Source organism: Doryrhamphus excisus, linkage group LG6, assembly GCF_037039965.1.
Source record: "Doryrhamphus excisus strain RoL-2023G ecotype Guam linkage group LG6, RoL_Dexc_Guam_v1.1, whole genome shotgun sequence".
Lineage (NCBI taxonomy): Eukaryota > Metazoa > Chordata > Actinopteri > Syngnathiformes > Syngnathidae > Doryrhamphus > Doryrhamphus excisus.
In genome coordinates this window covers 18,880,232-18,901,486 of record NC_136362.1, presented here as the reverse complement: position 1 = coordinate 18,901,486, position 21,255 = coordinate 18,880,232, and the positions used below count along the sequence as shown (strand labels likewise).

The following is a 21,255-nucleotide window of genomic DNA, read 5'->3' as shown; positions in this document are numbered from 1 at the left end:
GCCCACGTGTATGGCAACCAAGACAACCCATTAAAGCATTAAGCCTATATATATATATATACGTATATTATATTATATTTGATGCGAAGAAGATGTGTTTCAACCATGACCGTCACTGTTTGTAGGTTATTGGTGGATGAGAATCAAGCAAACAAGCATTTGTCTGTGTACATTCATGAGCTCTACTTCAGTTCTCCCCTGCACTGCCTGCACAGGAACATGTTGTTTGACGTTGGCGCTTTTCCTGAGCTATGTTTGCAATTTCACTTTTCATCCATCAGACAACACTCTGTGACTCTTCCATCTGTGTTTTATGTAACATGGTTTGTTCCCACCTACTTTGTCAGCTCACCTTCTATGGGCGCCAGGATGACTCTGGTGTGGTCGTATGCGATCACATTAGCATAGCGGTTTTTAGGCTTGTTGACCTCCAGGTTGGAATGCTCCCAAGTGAATTGCTGACCAGGGTCAATGGACTGGGAAGAGGAAACAAATTGCACATAATGACAGCCCAAGTTGGCATGTTTTGAAGGCAGAGTTGTTGATGTGGAACGATAGTGAGCTTTATAAAGTAGACACTTAGTAAAACGCACTACTGAATAAATCATGAACGTTTGTCTGGACACACAGATACGTATAAAAAAAGGCAGTAATAAATCAAACAGCACAGACAAAACCACTGTTGTGTTGTCCAAAATTTTGTAATATAATTTGTATAAATGTTCATACTTATTATTTATAATTGTAAATGTTATTGTTGTTATTGTCTGTGTTAACAGTTGAAGCTTTACACATTTTGCATTCCAACCGGGACAATACAGGCTATCCTTTACATACCACAACTCTCCACCAAAAAAAAGGTGAAATGTCCAAAAATGTCCAAACTTCTGTCCAAACACATTCACAAAAAAGTGGTATACTGTAAACATCATGTTATTACATATACACTCATTACATTTATGAAACACGGTTATAACTCCCGATACCTAAAAGTATACCTACTTTTGTCATACCCAGTATATTTTAATCACTTTAAATAAAGAGTATTTATTATTGATTACAACCATATGTGAATAAAATACTGATAACACTTTGGACCCTGCATACACTGAATATTCATTCATTTATTTTTTACCGCTTATCCTCACGAGGGTTGCGGGGGTGCTGGAGCCTATCCCGGCTGTCTTCGGGTGAGAGGCGGGGTACACCCTGGACTGGTGGCCAGCCAATCACAGGGCACATATAGACAAACAACCATTCACACTCACATTTATATCTATGGACAATTTGGAGTCGCCAATTAACCTAGCATGTTTTTGGAATGTGGGAGAAAACCCACGCATGCACGGGGAGAACATGCAAACTCCACACAGAGATGGCCAAGAGTGGGATTGAACTCGGTTCTCCTAGCTGTGAGGTCTGCGCGTTAACCACTCATCCGCCGTGCAGCCCCCATACACTGAATAATAAATTAAAATATAAATTATAACTATACCCATTGTGTATACAACTTAGCAGACCTATGATTTTTTAAAATGCTGATAATCAAAAAATAATAATATAAGAAGAATTAATCTAAAATAACAGCAGGAAATAATAATTAATTGGTGATACGTCATCAACATCTACAGGAAACATTTTTTCTTAACATTTAAATGTGTTGTTTTTGTATTTAATAATTGTTTAATGTACATTTTTATGATGGTGTTAATGTGTTCTCATGAAAATTTAACATGAATATCTTTGACTCCCTACCCAACATAAAATATACGTAAATGGTCGTCAAAAAGTCACACTCTGCCACACAGTAACCTGCCTGGCAGAGGTAACATCAAGCATACAATGGATTTTTTTCTTGTATAACAAAAATATCCGTCTCACCTCGTACTCCTGGGAAAGACGGAGGTTGTCGTTAGCTTTCAGCAGCTCTATGTGCTCTGCTAGCTCGCTGATGGGAATTGGAGGATGGCTCATCATTCCTGGGTGACAACGTGCAAGAGGTTCAGAGGTCACTTTGGCACCGCGGGTCACCATCACTCATATGCAAAGATGTGAGGATAATTGCACACACGCAGAACATCACATATCATTAAGGAAGATGTTGAGGCAGAAAATCATTGTTGCTCCATGGGCGCGGATATAGTGAAGTCATGTTTGTTTTGAAATTGTTTTTCTTTGATAAATTGCTTTGTATGCTGTTCGAGAAGCAGCAGAGCCAAGAAAACAAACACAGACAGAACGCTAATTAGGAGGGTTTGAACACGCGCACATGAAGGAAGCAACCTCCCTGAGTCCTTTCTCTTCACGGCGCCAACAACTCCCAGCCATAAATCTCCAGGTCTGCAATTTTGAATGCATTTTATTCCAGCTATGAAATGCAGACAATGACTGTCATGTCACTCGTTCCCCTGCACTGATCTACCGCTGCAGCACCCGCAAGTAATCAATGCTCAAATGCATGCCCGAAATGACTCCAGACCTCATCCGTAGGAAATCTTTTTCATCTCAAAGGCACAAATGGAAGCAAAGAGGGCTGCTGTCACACAAGAGTAAAACATTCTTATGATGGAAGACAGGAGCTGAATTCTCGAAGATTGACTTTGCATAAAAAAATGCTCAAAACCTTCATTTTGTGATCTTCTCCGTGGTAATGCATCTCAACTCATCGACAAGGACATTGTGAACCTACTATACACCTCAGACAGGGATATATACTGTACATCTGAGAAAAAAGTCTTGTACCTTGTTTTAGATGGTGCATGGAGGACGTGACAAGACTGGTGGTGCATAACAGGCGGACCCCACAGTGAGAGCAAAGGTAGCGGTGTCGTTACTTAACAGTGTTGTACTTAACAGTGGGGCCTCGCTTGGCTAGATCAATCTGAATGATGCGTCAGCCTTTTCACCTTTAAGCCTCATTCAAAATTCACTTTGCAAGGACCGATGAGTTAAAGTTCTCTCATTTCCGTCTGTTCTGAGGAGCTGTCATGTTGAATGTGGGTGGGTGGAAATTAGTTATTTTTTTACACACAGCTCTGACTCAGTCATGACTGTATGACATGCATGGTGGCCATGCTGACCTCAAGGGGTTTAGGCTCATTTGTCTGCTTATGAAGGCTAAAACTAAACTGAAATTAGACGTAAAAGCAGCAGAGTGGACTATTAGTTAGCACTCACAAACAAGAGGTTGTTCCAGTGCCAGTGTTGAGCAGAATGATGCTGCCCGGAGGAGTTGTGCCATGGTGTGGTTGCAGCTCTATCTTCCTTAGCTGAGGTCATGTTCTTCTCCTCACAAACTAGTTGAAACTGAATCATTTGCACGTCTACTTGTTGCAGCCAAGTCATAAACTCCAATAAGATCTAGTTGTTTGGAAATGCATTTAAATAAATTTGCATTCATACATTTTGTTCACTTCTAAAGCTGCTTTGTGCATGTTCATGCTCCACGAGATGTATGTGAATATGAGTCAGTATTGTATTTTAAGTCAAACAAAAATTAATTTTTGGTTTTTAATGCAGTTTAATAATTTTTTTATATAGAACTTTTTTGTTGTTTTAATCCACTGAAGGTGGCTGTTTCATTGTTACGTACATGCTGCCATGAATTATTAATATAAGGAATCAATCGGCCACCAATCAGTATTGGCCAATTTACGTGTAAAATCATTTGATCAGTGTATCCCAAAAAATGCCTTTCAACACTGACTACAAAAGCTGATCACTAGCACTAATTAGCTAGTAATTAAGGTCTTTGACATCCTGGTCCTTCCACTTTAGTTAACTAATTAGTAAGAATTAATTAATTAATATATGGTTTAGGAATGAGAGCCGACATATACCAAATCTCTACTTACATCACAGTCTCGAAACGGAACCTCAGGACGACCTGCATTGGGAACATATGCTGGACGGTGGTAGTATTCTTACATGGATTTAGTTTTGAAAAAAATGTCATTTTGAGTGAGCCTAAATTTAATAATGTCTATTCTACACATCCAACACTTAACAACCGCTGATTTTGCACATACAATCACTCCCACTTGGTGCAGAGAGCGTCACTGTACCACATAGCAGTGAAAGGACAGGGAGAGTTGGCAGGAACACAGTCAACGTAAGGCGAAGACATATGTAAAATTATTGACTATAACTAAAATATTAGAGATATTAGAGATTAGATAAAATGCACTCTTCCAACACAGTGCCATATGCTTGATCTGTTAGGCTACTGCCACAATGTCTTGGTATAACAATTTGAAGTTTTGAATGAAGTATCAGACAGTCAAACATGCTCAGTTTCAAGTTTTCACATCCCACGACACATCAGGTACTCTGAAGTTTGAAACAGGATAAATTGATGAAAAAAAAATTTGGCTTGGGTACAATTCTAAGCGTGTGCTCCATACCTGGAGTCTGGAAGTTAATCCGCCTCATCTCCACCGGATCTGTAGGGTGATGGGCCATCATCTCTGCATTACTCAATAGACTCTTCGTTCCCGGCTCTGATTCTTTACGCTTGCTGCTCAAACACACCCGTTATTGAGAGAGCAATTAGCACACTCAAACATGCAGTCAGAAAAATCTGGAGTCAGCACTAACAAGTCATTAGCATTAGCACTGGCGACATCATCTACATACATTAAGAAATGTGCCGTTTGCCGCCCATGTGTAATTAAACAGTGTGGCGTTATCCTCTGTAATTGGTACAGGTTACAAGGTGATACTGGTGTAATCGTACCTGTCAGGTTTGCTGGTTCCAGTAAAACAAGCGAACAGGAAGGAATGATTAAAGAAGAGAAAAGACAGGAAACAGACAGATTGTTAGCAAGAAAATCAATGCTACATTAGTATTCAAAGACTGAATGGCATGTAGCTGCAGACAGAAGGTTGAGCACGGTTCACTTTAAGCAATTCTAGACAAAAATATAAATGGGAGCCATTGCTGAATTGTTCTAAAGTGAGAATGCATAACATGCAAATCAATTTCTTTAACCTTCCAGAGCCTTGAACGACCTTGGTAGAAATGTCTTATGTCATATTGGGGTGGAATAGATGGAATTTTTCTTGTCTCAGGCGAAAGTTGAACCTAGCATTAGCGTTTCAAAGTACTCTTCCTCTTCCTGTTAAGCCAGGACTACTAATTGTCGATAGCTTCTCGGAGATTGCGTGTACAGTATGTGCATGCGCAAGCATCCTACGGGACGAAAAACAGGAGTGGCATTAATGGGTGTCACTCAGTCAGGGGTTGTGCACAAGCAGACAAATCTCATTCAGTTCTGTAACTGTGAAAAATAAAGACATTTTTTTGTACAATCTATTCTCTGAAACCACTGTTGGCAATATATGCTAGCCAGTGGTGATGTTCTTATATTTTTGGGGTGAAAAAAGGGTAATTTGGAGCCAAGGACGCATGGCACCATTAAGGCAATGAGCTCTGACGCTAGAAACGCACATCTGGGGGCCACACTCTTCTGTCATCATTCCGCGTATGTTCATTGTAAAAACAACAATGAAGCCATCATTCACATTCAAACAGCTCACACAGTCTCACGGTTGCAAATGTCGACAGTGGATGGTGCTCATATATGTTCCACTCACTTTTTGTAGAGAAGAATAGCGATGACGATGCAGATGATGAAGACCACCGCCAGTACGGGTCCTACAACCCAGATAAGACCATCACCTGCATCCAGAGGTTGGGGGTCTGAATCTGGGGCAATCACTGGGTCTGTGTATGGGCTGGCCACATACATCTTCTATAGAGATTGAAACAGATGCAAAGCCTGTAAAAAATAAACTAAAAAGCCTTGTTAAAAATGGTTTACTATCTTTTTTTGTGTAGAAAACATCTGGCATCTTATGTAAAAAAAAAAATCACATTTATGTTAATTTTTTTGGAGTATTTAGTCAATGCATACATAATGTATTGAAAGATTAAAGAAACAGAATCAAATGAAGTTGTTTTACTAGTTTAGATAGACTTTTAGAGAGCAGCCTGAGGCTAAAATGCACCCTACAAAAATAAAAGTCTTGGAGCAGAATATTTATGTCTTTTCCAATTCAATTGCTCACATCTTGCAGTTGTACATAAGGAGGCAAGATCTCTCTAGTCGCCAATCAATCTTTATTAGTGCTGTTGATGGAAATACATGAAGGTTATTGCCTTTTGCTGGCTACACCTTGACTGACGTGGATTTTATTGTTGCAGCTGTGAAGTGTATTGATTTCAATGCATTGTGACAGCTTTCTGGGGGGAGGGGGGGGGGGTGGTCACAAGGAAAGAGAGAAAAGAGATGTGACGTGTTGGCTTTCATACCCCAGTTGTGGAGTTGAGTTCTGCCAGGATGAAGAAAACATATTCCTGCCCGGGCTCTAACGCTCGATTCTCAAAGCCGCCATAGTCCAGCTGGTCCCCCAGGGTGAAGAAGGCTGGTAGGGTGGCCGGTGTGAAGCGGGCTGTGATGTAGGCGCGGCGCAGGTCCACCTGCTTCTGCTGGCGAGAGTCTCTCTGCTTTTGACTGATGTCTTTTAACAGCTGAGACATGGAGCGGCAAGAGAGGAGGAGAGAAATGATGCATCCAAACAGCGATGACTAATAATTGAGATAAATTCAGACTGAACTGAAAGTGCATTCAGGACTGGTGTGTGGGTGTTTAAGGATCTGTTCCGCCCTTCAAATCAGTGGGCGATGTTATGGTTCTCACCTCCTCTAAGTCCATTTCATCTGGGCTCTTGAGGTGTCTGATGACGCCTCTGGCCCTCCTCAGTGGAACCACAACAACATAAACATTCCTGAGGGAGCAGGAGAAAATAAACTGTATATCATCGTCTGTACTCCCACAACAGCATGCATGAGTGGAACAACTTTTCCTTTCTATGTACCTCATACAGAATACAGACTGAACTGTAAATATCTTTTTTTTTTCTCTTAACTCTTATGCTGCTTTCTTTGGAAGATTTTCCTTAGTATAGATTGTCTTACTTCCTGTTCCCTTACGCCTTCCGTTGTATTTTAGTGCCTTTTCAGACAAAATTGTACATACGTCTTATCAGCAACGCCGGAATGTTTCTAGTGTTGTCTATAAATTAGATAGATTAGTTAGATTTGACAACTGATATGAAGTGTAGAATTCCCAAACCGGTTGCTTTGCCAAACTGTGAAAGTGCAGTCTTGAAAATTTGCAGTATCGCCCATCTCAACTGTTCAGAGGCACCGTGCAGTAAACCCCTAGTTTTCCACTCGAATAGCCTAGCAGATGTGGCTGACATATCGTTTTAATGGCCTATTGGCCTATTGTGCTTGAGCTCAATAAACTCTGCCTGGGAACAATCAGATGGGAAATTGTATGTCCACCAGAAAATCATTTTTTAGTTTTTTGGGTACCGTATGTGGCTGGTTTTCTACCACTGATTAGAAGACTATGTTTACATAAATGCAAACCCTGCTATACACAAAGAAGCACAGATTTGCATTCCTAATTTTAATCTTACTTGACAGGTGTTCGAGACTCCAGTGATGGCAGGATTATGGTGACTGTGGTTTCTGTTTCGCGGGTGTGGTCAATCTCAGGGCGACGGATGGTAATAGGCGGTGAGGTTTTGGCTGTGATGCGGTGGCGAAGTCCGCCCATGTTGCCTTCAGGGGCTGTGATTTTGAAGTCGTAGCTGGTGTCGGGCTGAAGGTTTGGAATGACCGCCTTCTTCAGGCGAGCATCCACCTCCATCTTCTGCCGGTTATACTCCACCTTGAAGGAAGCGGAACAGACAGCGAGGTCAGCATGATTGCTTATGTTTTTAGGTCCATTTGTCATCTTTATTTTGACTTTTTGTAATGTGTCTCTGTGGGATGTTCATCATGTACAATTGCAGTTTATATTACATTGTTATGGGAACATTTACGTTTATGACCAAATGCACTATGTTGATTCATGATGTGATGGACGTACAGTAAAGCGATAAGGGTTGCTGCTCTCTGGGAACTCCCACGTTAGAAGAACACTGGTCCTCGTGGCCAGATTGACTGAAAAATTCCTTGGCACGTCTGAAAGAGAACAATAAAAAGGGCAATCAGAGGAGTACTTTTATTAAAAGCAACATCTCAGCTTTCCCACGCTGTGGACCTGTAAAGGAAAAAAGTGTCAGTCAGGTGAGACAAGGTGGTTAGGAGGATGGAAAGGTGATGAGGAGAGTGGATTGCGACAGGAACAGAGAAGACAGCGCAGCAGCAGGAATGTGACATGCCACATTCTCCCAGTGTTAGGTTGTGTTTGTTACGCTTCCGAGTCCGCATGTCAGCAAAGGCTTTGGATGAAGTGGCAGTGGAGTTTATCAGATTGAACAAAAGCAGAAAAAAAGCTTACCAGCAGATAAATCACCAGGCCCTTTTTTTCACTTCATTCTGACTGTTCACTTACCTTGTGGAATAGACACTGTAAACTGATGCCCTGTATTGACTTTTACCTGAGGGAATGTGAAAAGCAGTGCTCTTGAAGCAAACATCCATTAACATTCAGGCTCTTTCCACTGGTGAAGGGTAGTGATGGAGGTAAGTGAGTGAGTGGAAGAGATTGAGGGGTTTGTCGCCTTCCTCTAGACTTGTTTTCAGCCTCTTTGAGGTGCAATGGCGAAGGAGAGGTGGGGGTCAACCTGTAAGAACTGGCCCGCACTTCATTTAGGAGTGAAATCCACAGCAAGGGGAAATGTGAAGTTGAGGCAGTGCTTGGGTGAAGGGGTGTTTCCTGAGCTCTGAGGGCCAACCCTACCTGTTTCAAAGGCCAGGGTTCGGCACACCAGAGGGGGGCTGAAAGGACCGAGCCCCACCTTGTTGCGGACTCTGAGTTGCACCTCGTAGGCTGTGCCGTGATTGAGGCCCAAGATTGTGTAGCTAGACTGACTCGCTGGCAGTGTGACCACGTGTAGGGGAGCAGGGAGTTCTGGTTCAGAAAAGGGGTTGGGGGCGCTTGAGGGTTTTGGCCGTGCAGCCTCCTTGTAAGCTATGTTGTATTCTGTGATGGCACCATTGCATTCCTCCTGGTTAGGGGGCAGCCAGGAGAACTGGAGAGAGCAGCAAGTGGCATTAACAAAGTCAGATATTTTCGGGTATCCCGAGGGTGGAAAGATGGGCACTGTTATTTCCCTCTGTGCTACATCTCCGAAACCGGCTCGGCTCTTCGCAGAGAGAAGAAAAACGTAGGAGGAGCCTGGGGAGAGGTTTCTGACGGTGAAGTTATTCTCATTAACTGGGAACTGTATTGTGGTTTCTAGGGTGGTATTCTTTAGGCCAAACTGGAGGCGGTAGCCAAGAATTTCCAACGGGAGCCTCAGGCCATCAGAGTCCGGCTCTGAGCATTCCAGCGGAGAAGCCCATCGCAGCACCACTGATGGACCCAGTCCCAAATGCACCCACAGGCAGGGGGGGGCAGGCACTGCAAACAACAATGCAGGCAGCAGAAATGATCTTTTAATAATCAATTGAACTACATAAACAAGGTATTAAAAAGTATTTGGCTGCTGTGGCTGACTGTAAAATCCCCTTTAGAGGAAGATTGTTGCTAAATCTAGATGTGTTTACTCAGCATATGCTTACCCATCCCTGAGGTCTGCACCAGCTTGGTTTTGCTATGTGCTCCATCACCTTTAGTCGTGTATGCTGCCACCGATACTGAATACAAAGTCTCTGCTTTTAGGCCTCCCAAAATCATCTCCTGTGAAGGGTCACACGAAAACATTTTACTACTTTTGTTTAGTATTTTGCATTTACTTTGTTTTACAGTAGGTATCACGTATAGCAGAGGTCTTTAATTAAAATTTTATGCATTTTTTACAGCAAAGGTCCGGACCTTATTTTGCCTTAAAATGCATCAGATGAGCTTGCATGAATAAACCCTGCATATCTCCCTATTGTTTCATTCATTCATTCATTTTCTATGCCGCTTATCCTCACAAGAGTCACGGGGGTATGCTGGAGCCTATCCCAGCTCACTTTAGGCAAGAGGCAGGGTACACCCTGGACTGGTCGCCAGCCAATCACAGGGCACATATAGACAAACAACCATTCACACTCACATTCATACCTATGGACAATTTGGAGACGCCAATTAACCTAGCATGTTTTTGGAATGTGTGAGGACTAGAGTTACAATCAGTCAGTAGAGGCTGGACTCTGATAACTGACAAAAAACTGTTTTATGTACAGTAAATTAACAAATATGGGAAGCGGGTCGGATCTTCTTACAGTTTATTCACTTGGATCCAGAAGACATTATGGATCTGGATGAAACTTGATCCCCTATCCTACTGTAAATTCATGAATCGATTTCATAGGTGATAAATGCTTAAGGCTTGGCGGAGGACTATGTTATATTGAGTACTACTCTAAGGTAGTTGTATGACGTACTAAGTAGTAGTATTTAATAGTGAGTTCATTCACAATGACAAGAGGATAAAGAATGTGCACTCACATACTGAGTGGAATCGTCCTCCTCCATCTTAACCCACAGCCCAGACACAGACGGCACAGATGAGAGGAGAACACATTTAACCGTCACACAACTGACCTTTATTTCTCACATCTTGATATTCTTCTGTGTTTATGTCACCTGAGCCTCATCCAACAGGAGGTCTTTTATCCAAGGAAGGTTTCTGGATTCACTGCCTACAGCACGGCTGTAGTGCACCTGGTAGCCACGGATCTGACCTTGCCGTAACCTTGGCAACACAGACCGCCAAGTGACCCGAAGTGCAGAGGAATTAAAAGGCTGGACATCCACATGACGAGGTGCTGCGCCTGGAACTGCAGAAGCATAAATGCAAAGTTAACTATTTAGTTTGTTTGGTGCGAGGCTAATTTGTAAGAATTATATTACCTTAGTGGCATTCCACGTTTCACGGTAATCTACTAAATCAGAGGTTTTCAAAGTGTGGCACAATCAGACTCTCCTAAGAGAATATCTAACACAATTAGAGCATTTCCTACTTCCCGAAAAATAGACTTCTGGAACATATTTTGCTTAGTTTTCTGTTCATTGTAGTGAGTGAAAAATCATTTATTTTGGCCTTTAAATGAGTAGTTCTCTACTATCTTCTGTAATGACCCCCTTGGGGGACAGACATTTTTTTAGAAGGTGCTCAAAATCGTGATGCAAATCGCTCATGCTAATCGCTAGCACATCTATGGGATTTCTGATGTAAATTAGCATGCTAGTGCTTTTGGTTTCATGGATATTGTTGATTGTAAATGATTCATATGTTGTGTCATGTTCAGTTTTATAATACTTTCAGGCTCTTAAATGGAACACATTTGAATTAGCAAGTTAGCAACTAGTAACATTAGCTTTAAACATAACTGAAGTTAGCTTACCCCGTGTGGCATAGAAATTGGATAGCTGCTAGTTAGCTGGTTTGAAAAAGATGCTCTTCTTAATTTTTTCAAGGTGTTGTGTCTTTCCTAAGGTATTCTGGGTGAGGCTTGTGCCACACTTTGAAAACCCTCGTGTTTGATTACTTCTAATGCTTACCATCCTCATCAGTTCTGCAGAGCACAGGCTGGCTGTTGGGTCCAATTCCTTCAGAGGTGGAGGCTGCCATGGTGATGTTGTACCAGCTCCATTTTTCCAGCCCCTCTACTAGTGTGTTCCCCTGCTGGGCCGGGATAGGTAGCCCATTGACCTCCTGGCCCTGACCTCTGCCTCCTGACCCAGAAACTCTGCGGTACCTCAGCTCATAACCTGCCAAATCGCCATTCTGGCCCTCCAATGGAGGTGGCCTCCAACTAACCCTCAGAGAAGTGGAGCTGGCACTCTCGCAGGACACACCCTCGGGCGGGGCTGAGGGCTCTGATTGGACAAGGGGGGTCAAGGAGGGCGGTCGGTAAAGTGTTTGAGAGTAGGGGTTGAAAAGCAAACAGGAAGGAGCGATACAAGTAAAAGGACAGGGGGTGAGGATAAAAAAAGGAAACAATAAGATACGAAGGTAAACTGAAAGAGATGACACCAGGATAAGCATGAGAATCAAAGCGGAGCAAGCACATGGTGTAAAAGAATAAAGCTTAATTAAATCAAGCAGAGACAAGAGTATTGACCATGAGCGCACCATTTAAAGCAGCGACGTCTGAGCTCGGATTGTACAGCAATGAGTGGGAGCCACAGAGTCCTAGCTGACACATTCAAGTATCTGCCCACTCAGCTGTAAAGCCACTGCGCTGTTTGCCTCGGGGGACAATCTAGATGTGCACCAAACCTTGGCGATAACAAAGCGCACCCTGGGAAATGCATTTTGCTTCAGGAAATAGTCTGCTTATTTAGAGCTTGGCCTTCGCTGCTCCCCTTCTGACACCTTCTCCACTGTCTTTACAAATTCTTTTCGGGGGAGGTAAAGAGTGAAAGGACACAGGTTAGACTTATTGATCACATTTTAGGCGTAAAAGACAGAAATGTCAAATAAATACTTGTCACATCACCAACGGCACAAGTTAAGGCATTCTTCTTGTGACATTTTCTCCCTCAGCAACACAAATATGTCAACACATACAGTGGTACTTATAAATACATTCATGCCTTCAACTATGGTGAATCCAAAGTGTGTAGCCTGGAGCTTGTTTTTTACTAGCCCTCGGCATATTCAAAATATGATTTCATTATTAATAATATATAGTATCCGGTATAACACCAGATTTGATGATGTACTGTATATTAAAGTGGACAGGACATCGTTAAATGTTTCCACTGTGTATATAGCCCAATGAAAATCCAATTGGAGGTTTCAAGTACAAACGAAGCCAACAGGTAGCAGGACTCTTTAAGGCAATTAGAAGCAAACAAAACAAAACACAGAAGTAAATACAAAAAAAATTAGACCAGCTAAGAAACAATAATTTGTAATGTGTAATTGTCCAAAAAAATGGCTTTGTGGTTGTGTGGACAAAACACAAAACTGGTTCAACTCAAAACGTCAGCCTGAAAAGTTGCATTTAATTGTATGATGCATGGGTTTTGTGTTGGAGTGAGAAAAAGCGACAAGAGAGAGAGAATCCAAATAAAAATCAAGAACAGACCGTCTGGCACTTACTTACAACCATAGCAGGGCAAAGCACATCCTTTAAAGCTCCATTCCACTGCCTGCTAGCCATTAACTGGCAGACATCTTCACCTTTTCAGAGATATTAAGACACTGATAGAGTGGGGAAAAACATGAAAGGAAGATGGAAAGGAGGAAGACACAAACATTAATCGGAGCTCCGGCTGCATCTGTCCTGACGTTTTTGGCTGTGTAAGAAAAACGAGAGGCTGAGCAGAGGAGGAAGAAAGCCACAGTAAAAGGCAGATGGATGGATGGGAGTGGGCTTTGGACACATGGCTTGATAGACGAGATCAATGGCTAAATGTAAACATGGCTGCCAGCTTGTACCAGGTCAGTGGCCATCTACTATAACTTGTGTATACATGGCATTTGTGTGCACACTGAAACCCAATACATTGCAATGTGTATGTTCATTTTATGAACGCAAGTAAATGTACACGTACTGGCTTGTGAGGTCCTCTGCACCAGTTCATTGGTGAAAGCGCCGATGCCTTTGTTTGAGATGGCGGCCAGGGAAAAGGAGTACTCCGTGTTGGCTTTCAGACCCTCGACGGTGTAGGAGTTTCGTGGGCCAAAGGTCAGCTTCTCCTATAAAAGTAAGAGTGTGTTACCACCGGAGAAAGTGATACTTTTAAATATCTTATAGTCTCAAGGGCGTGAGAGGTCGTACCAAACTGCCAAACTTGACAGGTTTATAAAGGAGCTCGTAGTTGATGATGCCCTCCTTGGTGTATGCAGGCTCCCAGGTTAGTTCAATGCTGGTGTCTGTCACTCTCCCGATTTTAAACTTCCCCGGTTGTCCTGGAACTGGAGACGGACATAAGATAGCACCAGTCAGGCTTCCACATTACGACCACACACACACACAGGGCAGCTAGCCTACTACTGGGCTTGTAACAAACAACAACTACTCTAAATGCACAACATTAGCAAGTTTTTACAAAACAAATGCCACAAGGCATGCTGGGAAGCTGGAAGCATTATGTGTATGTAGTAGTAGTAGGCAAAAGAAGCCTATTTTCATGTAATGAAGACCCCTTGCTCTGAACTGTTATTCATAAAGATAATCTCAGTGCCTTTTTTGGAGTACTTTTTTGTGAACGACTCGATGCAACTGAACCTCTGACTCTATCTAAGACCCCTGATGTACGTCTCAGTACGATGCTTCAAAGCTCATGGTCAGTTTGTTAGAGATTATTGGCAATAATCTGCAGTTTTATGTATCATACATATCAGGATACCCAGAGACAGTGCAATTGTATCTTGTGTTCATTTTGTTTTAATATTCATTCATCCATTTTCTATACCGCTTATCCTCTCAAGGGTTGCGGGGGTGCTAGAGCCTATCCCAGCTGTCTTCGGGCGAGAGGCAGGGTACACCCTGGACTGGTCGCCAGCCAATCACAGGGCACATATAGACAAACAACCATTCACACTCACATTCATACCTATGGACAATTTGGAGTCGCCAATTAACCTAGCATGTTTTTGGAATGTGGGAGGAAAACGGGAGTACCCGGAGAAAACCCAAGCATGCACGGGGAGAGCACGCTGTGGCTTGCATGCTAACCACTCGGACCCTGTGCAGTTGCTGGGAATGATTCATTTTAAATATGAAGCTGTTATTAATCCTATATAAAACCGCTCATTCATGTCACCACCAAGCATTATCAGAATTTTATAATATTTTTACATAACCCATACTTTTTGTGCATGTTGGAATCTTCAGGTACATGTGTCTCAAGTCTACAGAAGAATTTAAACTTGTAATGCCATCACAGATTTGCGAGTATTAATCTCTTCATGTCTGGTGCCACATAAAAGGAACAAATGCTGCGAGAGGTGTCGCCGCGACATGAGTAGCTCCAACGTACCAACTTCTTGCGGCCTGTTAATCCCCGTTTCCTTTTCATGGCTAACTCTCTACAAAGTTTCTTGGAGGAGTGTGAATGTTATATATTTTGAGGGATGCAAATGTGATGACAGGTCACGCTCAGTACTGCGCAGCGGCTTGCTTGCACTTGACACCTGAATAAGCTGCTTGGTCGTTTGTATGACATGGCGGTGACACTGCATTAGGGGATGGAGGTGCGTGATGAGTAAAGTACGCCATCATTCATTCTATACTTTCTTATACAGAATCAACATTTTATATTCAATACAGAGCAGTGGTTCAATTCAATTATTTACGTGTATAAACAAACTTCATCCTTGTAGTACTGTTGTTTAAAGAAACTTTGTATTCATGCTGACTCTTCTTTTCATCTTACACATCAGAATCCAATTTTACTTTCCAAGGATGCCAAACTTCTTTTTTTAAATGCCCAATGCCGTGACTCAAAATCATGCCTTTAACTTTTTCCAGTAAAAATGGAAATTCTTATCTTCACGATGGACAATTCACATTTTTCCAGTTTCCAACTCTTGCGTGCTAAATCAAATGATGTATCAGAAAGTGGCAGCTCAAAAAAATCGGCATCTCCTGTGCAGGGAGAGGTCAAAATGAGACTTGAGAATATCTGACTTTCTTTTTTTTTTTTTAATCTGACTTTCTGTAAGACCCTGAATGCACCCTGGCTGAGTTTTGACTGCTGATTGGATGAGTGTGATGAAGAGAGAGGGAGTCGGGAGTAAATATTTATAATTCATTCGTTCATTTTGGTGCTGGAGCCTATCCCAGCTGTCTTCGGGTGAGAGGCAGGGTACACCCTGGACTGGTCGCCAGCCAATCACAGGGCACACATAGACAAACAACCATTCCCGGAGAAAACCCATGCATGCACGGGGAGAAAATGCGAACTCCACACAGAGATGGCCGAGTGTGGAATTGAACCCTGGTCTCCTAGCTGTGAGGTCTGCGTGCTAACCACTCGACCGCCGTGAATTCATGGTGTTATATTTGTAATATAAAATAGTTTTCATGTAAAGCAACCATGTTTTGTGTTGTGGCGTCGTTGGTTAAGACATTTTGTCTAAATACATGGCTACGTTTAAGTCAAAATGAAAGTTATGCTTGAAATGAGTCTTTTCATTTTTTTGTTGAGAAGTGATATTTGCTGAAACGTATTTATGTTCTAAAGAATGGAAATTGTAGACACAAGCTATCTATATAGCACTTGTCCACAATAATCTGTGTGCCCTGAAAAATCAATCAAAATCAGCAAAAATGGCCAGTACTGAGAGGGACTGTCTGAGATTGAATGAGTTCAAGACTCATTGTAATATTCACATGACTTCCTCATACACATACCACTGACTCTTTTACAAACATAAATTCTAACTGGCTTTTTCTACTTAATGGCGGTCTGTGCTTCGCTGTTAGACACACATAAGATGGATGTGATATACTTTCCCAACACTGACCTCCTGGCATGACTTTAACATGGACCGGGTCCGAGAAGGGCCCGTCCCCGACTGAGGTGAAGGCCAGGACTTGAATGGTGTACGTCTCGGAGGTCACCAGGCTCTGTATAGTGGTGATCACACTGTCCTGGACATTATGGATCTTCCACTCATTCATCGGACGGGACGGGTCCATGGTGTAGTACACGCGATAGCCCTTCACCTGTAACACGGAGAGATTGACAGATAGCTTGTTGAGTTTTTAAAGGTCATCCTCGACTGAGCTGTGATAAGTGGTCATCCACTTAATCTCACTGTCTTGCATGCACGGTAATCCATAATACCTTCATTCGGCATAGCAACAACTAGTATTTATCACAGCCAAGGCCGTCGTCCGTGAAATATGGTCTTACTTCAATCCAGATGGTCATGCGGATTTGTTGGTTCACACTTTGTTAGAGGTCAGTGTCATAAGGTGACTTCTAATACAAACTGAGTGCGTTCTCACTATGTTACCATACTTGTTTGGTGTCCTCACTGATGACCTCCACCATCTATTCTGTTGTCACGCCTTATAATGTGTAATCCTCACATGCATTAAATGCACTTCTGTGAATATTCTCGATGGCTAGACGTACACTCGGAAAGAAAATAGCGCTTCAGAGGGAGTGCTCTCAATTTAGAGCAGAAAGTGCAATCACCCTCTCTTTCTTTCCAGAGCAGGATGGCACTGATGGTGTTAGAAGGGCTAAAGAAGGGGGGGAGCACAATCCCTCCAAAGGCCGTGAACCTGCACACTGCAAAACAGCTCCCAGTGGGGAATTTTATGAAGGCTTTAATGTTTTAATCTCCTTAAAGTCTCTGTGCAAATCTAAACCTTGTTAGTCCGTCGTCAGTAAAAGCAAATGTAATTTCAGATGGGGATAAATCTGTTTTTTTTCTGTATTAGTAGTCACTGCCAATACCTCTACTGTTAAAATCACACAAAAGCAATTGCAATTTTATAGCAATCACTTTATTGTTTCCCCATGAGCGGCAGGATGTGCAGAATTAAAACATTTAGATGTTAGACAATAAAATAACGTCTGCCGTCTTAATTTAATATAACAGACCATTTGGCATTCCCAACACAACATTATAAAGATATTGTACTCTCGTTTTTTCATAACATTCCTTTACTATGAAATACTTGTGGTTCTTGACTAAAAATCACTCCATACTCTTTATTGCGCTCTGGTTTTACCATATCGAACTGGAGAAATGGGGTAATAACTATAAAAGCAATATTCACTCGATAAATGTACTGCAATAAACATCAGTGAGGATAATCCATAAGCCGTGTACGGAGAACATACAAATCCTTAATTTCTAAAATCACGAATATTAAAATTTGCTGATTTTGTACTTAGCTTTCAAACAGCTAAAATTATGTAGCTATAAAGCTAACCCAAAAATTAAACACTTATATGCGAGAACAATTAACACTAAAAAACCACAGTACGTGGAATCAAATTATGCACCGGATTGAGTAAAGAACTCAAACAATGTACTAAAATCAGCAAATTCAAGATAAAAGCAGTTGATGTTTCCAAATATATAATATAATAATGATAATAATGATTCTTGAAGTTGAGTGTTTATCTCTATTTCACTATTTATTTATCACTGATTGTTATACATGATTATTATTTATTATGATTGTGAAAAAATCTTAATTAAATCACCATATGGTTACACTATCTTATCGTTTATTTATGTATTAAAAAAGCACATATGGAATACAGGACATGAATAAATAGATGTGAAAGAAATGGGGGATAGAATTAAATAAGCTTTGCTTCTTCCTACTCCTTTTGGACATGTGGAACTGTGGACTGAATTATGTGATGTATTTCTTTGTAACTTGATGCATGTTTAAATAACATTAAACTTGAATAATATAAACACATTTAATATTTTATATCAGAAATAGCTTCACTTTTTAAATATAATGTAACTAAATAAATAATGCATTAGTGCTGGTACATTGGGCAATACATTTAAACAAAATAATCACTATTTTTCATTGGCACTGTTAGAGATATATTGTCAATTGTCAACTTTATTATTCAACAATGTATTTTTATTGTTAGAAAGAATAAAGCAGCTGCAGATTTGGTACAGGAATTGTTGAAAAAATGACCATACATGGCAATTTAATGGCAATTTTTAAATTAATAATTTGAAAATATATTAGATATTAAATACAGAAAAAGATATTAAATACATACTAAATTAGTTTAGGGTGATTTATTGCATGCATACAACGTTACTTTGAAAAACAACATAATTTATTTAATTCATGTAATTTACAATGTAATTTATTTAATTTATGTATATGTATATATTTGTTCTCCCTCTGCTTCCATATACAAAATTCGTGAAATCACAAAAAGGTGTGGACATGGGCCCTCAAGCAAGATCCCAGATGAAGCCAGAGCACAGTAACAGTATACGAAGTATAAGAAGGAATATTCGGACTTTTCTTGGTATTGAGATTTTGGACCATCCAATAAAAGAAATCATTTTTCATTCTAATTAAAAAGGTTCTTGCATTGATCCCACCTGCCCATTTGGCTCCTCCGGTTCCTCCCAGCGGACCATCACCGTGTTCTGTGAAATAATGTGGGCCTGGACGTTTCGGGGTGGGCTGGCCGGGGCCTGCTCCCCCGTCCTGGCCTCCACACGTACAGAGGGTGGTCCCTGACCAATGCTGTTGAAGGCTGACACTCTAATTTCATACTCCGTGTTGGGGTACAGGCCACCGATGCTGTAACGTGTGGTGGTGATGCTGTCCACCGTCTCGTATTTGCTGTCCGGACCTTTGGCTCGGTACTGGATGATGTAATAGGAGACTGGGTCAGGGTTACCGGAGTCCCAGGTGATGGTGACACTGGTGGCCGTGGTCTCTGTGACAATGGGCGTGCCAGGTGGTTTTGGCAAAGCTAGGAGGAAATCAACATAGATTAGGATCGGTTGTTGAAGCGATGCAGTCCAGCGGCGAAGGGGTCTGGATCGTCTCTTACTCTTGACTAAGACCTGAGCTGTGGCGTCGATGATGCCCAGGCTACTCATGGCCACACATGTGTAGTTGGCAGACTCCCGTACGCCGTTGAGCTCCAGTACATTCCGGCCGATCGGCATCTCGTCCTCAGGGGTCAGATCCTCACTGCCCACCATCCACTTGACATACGGCATCGGGGAGCCCACCGCCACACAGGTGATGTTGACGCTCCCTCCTGGCATGATTTCGTGGTTGGAGGGAAGGATGGAGAAACGAGGGGGGACGCGGCGCACTGGTGAAGGAGGAGAGTTGGGGTAGAGAGGAGAGGGCAGGAGGTCGAGGAAGGGTGGGGATAAGAAAGGCGGAGAGAGAGAGGAGGTCGGGTGAGGGAGAGAGAAATCAGATAGAGAGAGGCAGAGACCAAGATGGAGAGAGAGTGAAGAGAATAGAGTAACAGGAAGGGGGAAAATGAACTTTAGGGTTTTTTTTTTTTTTTTTTTACAGAAATTGCAAAGGGATATTTCACGTTTAGTCCCAATTACTGTATGGTACTGATGATTCCAACAGAAAGACACACATCTTGTTGAGCTCACCCCATCAAGAGTGAGCTGCCTAGACAAACAATAACAAAGTGACAAACTCTTGAGTATCGCTTAACCAGGGCATGACTTCTACAGTCAGTTTCTCTTTTTTTGTGGAAATTTTAAATGCACCAAAATGTCAGCTTTAAGAGTTTAATAATAAAATACACTATATGGACAAAATATGGCGACGACGGCCCCTGTTTGTGTGGTTATAACAGCAGAGACTTTCTACAAGGTATTTCCATTCATACAAAAGGAGTCACTTGAGAGGAGGCCTGGTTCTGAATCTCAAGGAATTATAACTAGAGGATGGAAGATCTTCCACACCAACCTCACCCAAGCATGAGGAATTGTCCAATCGCATAGAATTGTCTCAACCTAAGACTTAATAAATGATTTAGCTAAGTTATTTTGCCCATACAGTGTAAACCCAATGCTCCTGAATACAGAGAAACTGACCTCATTACTTAGGTCACTTTGCATGCCTGGGCGACTCAAGAGGGATAAAAATGGTGGACAAACACAAAGAAGAGAATGTGGAAGTGGGAGGGAGACAGCGAGGAAACAGGTAGAAGGAGAGAAGACAGCGAGGAAGCGAGAGCGAGCGGTTCTGCTTCGCTTCCGCGCAATGATGAGGCAATGTAAGCATCGGACAGCCACATTGCCACAACAAGATACTGTACAGTACACAAAATCTCAAACGGATCAGTCAAATGAATGTGGACGGGAGAAGGTTCTAAAAAGGTGCTGTGGCAGTTACAGAGTGATCATCGGACACGTCAAGTAAAGAACAAGACAGCATGAGAGAGGCAGAACGGAGAGAGAAGAAGAAGAACAAGTGCGGGCAAAAAAGTGAGGTAGTATGTGCATGTTTATAAGTTAATAAACTTATGTACATGTGTCTGTCGCTCCTACACATCAGGGTGCGGACAGAATGCGGAGGGAGAGGAGAAAAAAGAGGGAGGGAAAGGAGGGGTAGAGAGATAAAGACAGGGTTAGAAAAGGTTTTTTGAGGGGATGGAGGGAAAAGGGGGGAAAGAACAGGAGCGAGGAAGAAGAAAAAACATGAATCTATTTAAAAACACAGCTATACCAGAGTCAGGCCCATTCAGAAAGCTGGTACGAAGTAAGAACAAATAAAAAAGTAGAAGAATAGAATAGAATAGAACGTATGCTGAAGAAAAAGAAAGCAGAGGATCACAACACAGAAAA

The 21,255-nt window shown here is 41.9% G+C and overlaps 1 protein-coding gene across 6 annotated transcripts in view; it reads right to left on the bottom strand.

The window, feature by feature from the left end:
• Window positions 1-21,255, bottom strand: part of ptprsb (protein tyrosine phosphatase receptor type Sb) — a 92,842-nt gene that overhangs the window by 8,395 nt on the left and 63,192 nt on the right. For 2 of the 6 annotated variants that reach the window (XM_078791603.1, XM_058069090.2), the window contains exons 7-26: window positions 20,940-20,954; window positions 19,482-19,751; window positions 19,021-19,400; window positions 16,438-16,639; window positions 13,745-13,881; window positions 13,518-13,662; window positions 11,514-11,831; window positions 10,596-10,789; window positions 10,458-10,484; window positions 9,584-9,701; window positions 8,760-9,422; window positions 7,944-8,038; window positions 7,489-7,742; window positions 6,702-6,789; window positions 6,314-6,532; window positions 5,596-5,753; window positions 4,736-4,747; window positions 4,404-4,516; window positions 1,882-1,979; window positions 353-476 (exon numbers count right to left, since the gene is read on the bottom strand). In XM_078791603.1, the coding sequence (XP_078647729.1) occupies window positions 353-476; window positions 1,882-1,979; window positions 4,404-4,516; window positions 4,736-4,747; window positions 5,596-5,753; window positions 6,314-6,532; window positions 6,702-6,789; window positions 7,489-7,742; window positions 7,944-8,038; window positions 8,760-9,422; window positions 9,584-9,701; window positions 10,458-10,484; window positions 10,596-10,789; window positions 11,514-11,831; window positions 13,518-13,662; window positions 13,745-13,881; window positions 16,438-16,639; window positions 19,021-19,400; window positions 19,482-19,751; window positions 20,940-20,954 (3,630 nt within the window). The remainder of the gene's footprint in view (window positions 1-352; window positions 477-1,881; window positions 1,980-4,403; window positions 4,517-4,735; window positions 4,748-5,595; window positions 5,754-6,313; window positions 6,533-6,701; window positions 6,790-7,488; window positions 7,743-7,943; window positions 8,039-8,759; window positions 9,423-9,583; window positions 9,702-10,457; window positions 10,485-10,595; window positions 10,790-11,513; window positions 11,832-13,517; window positions 13,663-13,744; window positions 13,882-16,437; window positions 16,640-19,020; window positions 19,401-19,481; window positions 19,752-20,939; window positions 20,955-21,255) is intronic. The other 4 variants (XM_078791604.1, XM_078791605.1, XM_078791606.1 and 1 more) reach the window with 3 other exon arrangements.